The sequence below is a fragment of the Caenorhabditis briggsae genome (assembly GCF_000004555.2).
Source record: "Caenorhabditis briggsae complete genome, chrIV, whole genome shotgun sequence".
In the NCBI taxonomy this organism is placed as follows: domain Eukaryota; kingdom Metazoa; phylum Nematoda; class Chromadorea; order Rhabditida; family Rhabditidae; genus Caenorhabditis; species Caenorhabditis briggsae.
The window spans coordinates 8298630-8304676 of NC_013487.2; the positions used below are offsets into that span (position 1 = coordinate 8298630).

Sequence of the window (6047 nt, forward strand, 5' to 3'; positions counted from 1 at the left end):
TGGTATTAGAGAGACACATTGCCACATGCTTTTCACATTGACATTCCCTTTTTGTTTATTTTAGGACTCTGTGTTCTAGGACTCTTGCTATGCATTTAGAAGCTTATTTGTCAATGACTAGATAAAATTTGAATATTTAATGATAAATTTATAATTAATATTCTAAGAATAAATAATTCACATCTTCTGGAAGAAACCTTCCAGAATCCTTCTATTCTCATAGTCATGGAATTCCAAAAATCTAGATTGTTGGTTCCTCTGAACTCTTTTCCATTTTGTGACACTTCATAAAAATGTTCGAGAATCTAAGTGTTCAAATCGTCACTTTCTCATAAATTTAAATCATAAAACTTTTGGTTTCACAGGAAGAAATGAGTCTCAACCCAAAAAAAAAAATTACGATCCTAATGTAATCTGCTTGTAATAAAACCATGAAATTCTCACATGACAATAATGACCTTGTAATCTTTTTGATAACTCCTGGCTCCGCCCCTTTTCTGAAAATGTGCTGATAGGGGGTGATAAGCTGAAAACGTGACAAGAGATGACAAGGGTTTTAGATACATAAGGACGAGGAAGTTTAGAGCCTTTACTACCATATTCAATTTCAAATTCGATGAAAATCTAGAGGCATTCCAAACTCATTGGTCCCATGAAAATAAATATATTTTTCCCGTCCAAGAAAAAAGTGCAAAAAAGATATCCGAGATATTAGGGAACTTCCCAGTGAGTGAGGATGCTAAACAGAGACGAAGGGTCGCGAGAGCCAGTTTTTTTTTCCAATTGTTCCTCTTGGGCTTTTGTCCACTACCTTCGGAATTTTGGATCTCCACCTCCTAAAAATGCTTGCTCTTTCCCACTAAAAGCCACATTGTAAACGTCATTTCTAACTTCAAATCTACTTGAAACTTAAAGCCAAAATGTGCTTCTCGTTTGCTATTCGTAGACCTATTCGTCATGTCTTTTGTTCCAAAAAGAAACCCCATCGTCACTCTCCCCCAGGTGGTTCTTCCGGCATTTGATTTTTCGATTTTTGTACCTTTCCCTGAAATTCTCGGCAGATCGGGTGATTTTCGTGGAGTCAATCTGCCACCGAATGACACCAATTTTTTTGAAAAAGAAATAAGTTTCATGCCAGTTTAATAAAAAAAAATGACAGCTACCGGACATGATTTTTGATACAGAGATAAAATGACGAGGGAGCACATTGACATTTCCTAGTACAGCTTTCGTTTCTTTTTGCTGTGCTAGAAAAAATCTTAAAATCCCAAACTATTAGAGAAGTCTCCTCATTTTAAGATTTTCCTAGAACAACATATAAATCTGATTCTATAGAACAACAAAAATCTAAATCTTCTGATTCATCACAAGTCTAAAATTGGCACATTATGAATAACACTTATTTTCTGCGTCTCTTCGTCTCATACACTCTCTCCTTCTTGAATTTGGCTTCCACTCTCTGTTCTCTGCATCTTTTCGAAGCCGAAAGCTCAACTGAGTATCAAATGTTCGAGCGCCGCCCCTCTCCGGGAAGAGTCTGACCCGATTCGAGCATATCCTACACTTTCGTCTTTCTACAATTTTTTTCTGATATTGCTTTCAATATATATTTTTTCAAATTTTCAGATACATCCAACTCCTTCTCAGTCATCTTCCCACCACAAAGCTCGTCTTCAATAATGAGCCCATCACCGGTTTGGTGTGAGGGAACCCTTCTCCATGCCGTCCAACTTTCCGGTCTCTTTCCGGATTGTAAAACTTTTGTGGATATGCCTTTGAAGTATGATGCAGGTGAGTACGATCTAGAAAATTTTTCGAATTTGAAAAATTAGAATTATGGATAATAGCCTTTAGGATTTCTTTGAAATCTTCCTAGAACTGAATACCAGTTATTTTGAATAACCATAACAATAATGAATCATCAAATTTTCTATAAAAGGTGCTGAATCCTAAAACCATTGAACACTTTTTTGGCTCCCCGAGATGACTCTCAAATCGGCTCTCCTCGCTGCGCTCCCATTCACGTGAAAAGCTAGTGAGAAGGAGCGGAGTGAGCTGAGAACGGATGGATGACGAACTAGAAAAAAAAGAGAAAAGAGAAAAAAACTGGTTGTTTTTCTTTCTTTTTTTGTTCCTCTTTCCGTCGAGTCATCTGGCTCACCCGAAGACTAAAAGATGAATGGCTTTCTATTTTAAAAAAAAACCAAAAGATTACTGTACCTCGAATCCGAAAATAAGTTTTCAGACGTTACCCTCGCCAAATGGAATGCTTTACTAGCTCTCGCTCCAATCACAAATGACGTCTTGGCTCTTTTCCTTCGGGAAAACTTTGATGAACCAGAAGGCGAATTAGAGGAGTGCGCACCGACTGATTGGCTTCCAATGACTGACCAATTTGGAGATATTCTAGATGAAGATTATAAAAAATTCGCAGCAGCACTTCATGCAAAATGGCCAACTCTGTATAGAAAGATTTCAAAGAAAGTTCGAGTTAATCCAGAGAAATATTCAATTATCCCGGTGCCCAATCCATTCGTCGTTCCCGGTGGACGGTTTCGTGAAATGTATTACTGGGACTCGTTCTTCACAATCAAGGGACTTATTGCATCCGGAATGTTGACTACTGTCAGAGGAATGATTGAAAATATGATCTACCTTGTTGAGACATACGGATTCATACCAAATGGAATTCGTATCTATTACCTCAACAGATCCCAGCCACCACTTCTGACATGGTGTGTAAAAGCATATTACGAAGCGACTGGTGATGTAGAATTCGTGAGAGATGCACTGCCAACTCTGCGGAAGGAGCTTGAATTCTTCCAAACTCACAAGTCATTTAAACGCGACGAATGGATATCTCCTCTCTATCGATTCGTTGTTGAGACCACTCGGCCACGACCTGAATCTTACAGAGAAGATTTAGAAAGTGCTGAGCATTTGGATTCCTTTGAAAAGAAATGTGTTCTTTGGGGAGATTTAGCTGCTGCAGCAGAAAGGTAGCTCCTTGATTTTAAAGATTCCTACTAAAACTTATGATTTTCAGTGGTCGAGACTTCTCATCTCGATTCTTTGCTGTTCATGGGCCTTATGCTGGACAGCTGGCAAGCACCCGTACATCCCAGCTAATCCCTGTCGACTTGAATTCGATCATCTGTAGTAACATGAAGACATTGAGCGAGATGTATGTAATCTGCGGAGAGACAGAATTGGCTCAACACTTTTACAATGAGCATCGGATGTTGAGAGCAACTATTCGACAAGTTTTATGGAATGAAGAACACAATTGCTGGTTTGATTTCGATCTGGAAGAGGATAAACATGCGGTTAGCTTCCACGATACCAACTTCTTCCCAATGTATTGTGACAGTTATCATGAGGATCTGGACTCCCAAGCGGTAAAGTTATCAATCGATAAATGTATCCAACCTGAAAACTTACAGATCGTTGACTATCTCACCACATCAGGAGTTGTTAGCTTCCCAGGAGGAATCCCAGTTTCACTAGTCAATTCTGGCGAGCAATGGGATTTCCCTAATTGTTGGCCACCAACTACTTGGGTTCTTCTGGAAGGATTACGGTAACTTTTTAGTTTTAAAAGTGCAAAACCAATTATTTGATTTTCAGAAAAGTAGGTCAGGAAGATTTGGCATTGAGTTTGGTGGAGAAGTGGGTGCAAAAGAATTTCAATATGTGGAGGACCAGTGGAGGCCGCATGTTCGAGAAATACAACGCCGTTTCTCCATGCTACAAAGTGAAAGGAGGCGGTGAATATGTAATGCAAGAAGGATTCGGATGGACGAATGGAGTGGTTTTGGACTTTTTGAAAAACTACGGATCACAAATTAGATGGAAAATTGCCGAATCTTGCGAATGCTGTGATGTCACACTATCACGTACCCTCATCAAACCAACATCTCCTGCACCATCATCCTCATCGACTGCTCGTTTGTTCGCCAGCGATTTGTCACAAACACCTTCAGTTGGGTCTCTTCAATCAATGCTCTCGGATAGTTCAATTCAGAACTAACATTTCTAAATTTCTAATTATATTTTATCTCTTCAATGCGGTTCAACCTTTTTCTTGTCAATAGTATTTAATAAAATTGTAGATGCACCTGATTGAAATTGAAAAAAAAATTTATTAAAACATAAAAATCAACAAAAATACAGAGAAATTAACATTCAAGAAAACCAAAAAATTGTTCGAAACAACTGTAGACAGGGGTGGATTTCATCAAATTCTCGAGTCTTCGTCGGAAAATTGTCAGGTGGCGTTCTCCATTCACTTCGCTGAGCGTTGATCTTCGCAGCTTCGACAACTCATTTCCGAATTCTCCAGTTTTCGACTCATTCTTCATCGTCTGAAATAGAAACTTGAGTACTTGAAATTAAAAAAAAAAAATGATATAACTTACCACTGCCATTTGCACGAGAACCTCTGCCACTCGCGATCCCATGACGATTAGGAATGCGTGATCCTTGATATACCACGAGATGAGAGAGGGTTCTTGAGCCAATAGTGCCGCTTTGGTCTTCTGCTCAAAAACTTCATCAAGGAGAAGTTGGAAGAGCGTCGCGCATAGTTTCTCTTCTTCCGATGAGCATGCCTTCTTGAGCTCTTTGAATGCTCTGGCAACTCGACCAATCTTCAGCAAATCTTCATCTTTCTCAACATCTAGTTCCATATCAAAGATCATTTCAATGAATTCCGACCCTTCATCGCCCTCAACTGGGCTCATCACAATCTCAAGGAATGTGAGCATCAATCCAGTATCAAACAGGGTTACTGTATGAACTTTTTTGATGAGCTCCAGGAGGAAGAACCGATAGGTTCCTGACATGGAATCAGATAAGAAAAGTTGTTGAAGTTGTTTACGAAGCTAAAATTATAAAAATATGCAAATGTCAAAATTTTGAATAACTAACCTCCAACCGTTGCTGAATTTTCTCATTCATAGCCAGCACAGCCTCAACCATGTCGTCCATTTCGTTGTCGGCAACTGGTCCAGTGGCTTCCATCACCGAATCCTCAAGAGATCCCACCATAGTCCAAACGAAATCAAACAGAGTCGAGACTCTTTTCTTTGCTGATTCCGAAGAAACAGAGCAGAACTGAAAGAAGGATTAGTTTTCGGAAACGTCAGACTTTAACTTACTCCTTTGATGATGTCTCCAACTTTTTCAACATTTCTCTCAGCGCTCCAAACTTCCTTGAGAATGTGTTGAACATTTCCGAATTCATCTGGAGTATTTACCGTGGCCAGCAGTCTTCCAAGATCGTACAACTGGGAACCAGCAGCTGCTCCATTTTGGAACTTGACCATGTTGACGTATCCTTTGATGGCTGTGAGCCAAGTGTAGGAGGCGAGAGCGAGAGAAGCCATATCAGAGTCTGAAGAATCAAAAGTTGAACTAGAAATGATGAAGAACTTACAAGTTATCCTCTCCATAACATATTGGAGAACGTGGGCTGGTTGGTTCTCGAAGATACCGTAGGTGGACATGATTTTGGAGATCTGAAAAAATAGTTCGGTAAGGTTGGACAGGTTGAAAGTAGAATGAGGAAGAACGTCAATGAACAAGAATAAGAAAGGACTAAGTGCCTTAAGAAGGCGGACGACTGATCCAATGTGAAGAGGAACACAAAATCCAGGTGGGTTTTATAATTCGAGGAACCCAAACGTATTGATGAGCCTTCTGGGAAACTATTGACAGAATGTGTAATGAAGACTTGTATCAACCGAAGTCATGTTCTTCTTATAGTTGTGAAAATGGACAAAACCTTCGATTTTGAAGATCGGATTACCGTAATCAACTTTGAACCCACAACTCTCATTTTTTGTGAAAGATATTAAAAAGTAGACAACTAGACGAAATATCGTTTGCTGTAGTTGTAGTCAGAGGAGGCCATGATTCTAGAAAATATGTGGTTCACCCTAGAAGAATAAGCGAAAAAACCCAATAAAGCATTACTCAAGAAAATCCAGCAACTCGGTATAGAGAAAGAGTACGGTAATAAACAGGCATATATTAGTCATTTAATT

General features: G+C 39.3%; 2 protein-coding genes across 2 annotated transcripts; one reads left to right on the forward strand and one right to left on the reverse strand.

The window, feature by feature from the left end:
* Positions 1 to 1679: 1679 nt before the first annotated feature.
* Positions 1680 to 4030, forward strand: Cbr-tre-2 (the record flags this gene model as incomplete). The annotated part of the gene is made up of 4 exons (XM_045235589.1): positions 1680 to 1791; positions 2246 to 2999; positions 3047 to 3580; positions 3628 to 4030. 4 exons carry the CDS (start codon positions 1680 to 1682, stop codon positions 4028 to 4030), a joined length of 1803 nt encoding a protein of 600 aa, XP_045093170.1.
* A 148-nt stretch (positions 4031 to 4178) lies between these two features.
* On the reverse strand, positions 4179 to 5507 carry CBG26368 (the record flags this gene model as incomplete). The annotated part of the gene is made up of 5 exons (XM_045235590.1): positions 4179 to 4364; positions 4419 to 4883; positions 4930 to 5115; positions 5160 to 5395; positions 5438 to 5507. 5 exons carry the CDS (start codon positions 5505 to 5507, stop codon positions 4179 to 4181), a joined length of 1143 nt encoding a protein of 380 aa, XP_045098535.1.
* Positions 5508 to 6047: the final 540 nt, after the last annotated feature.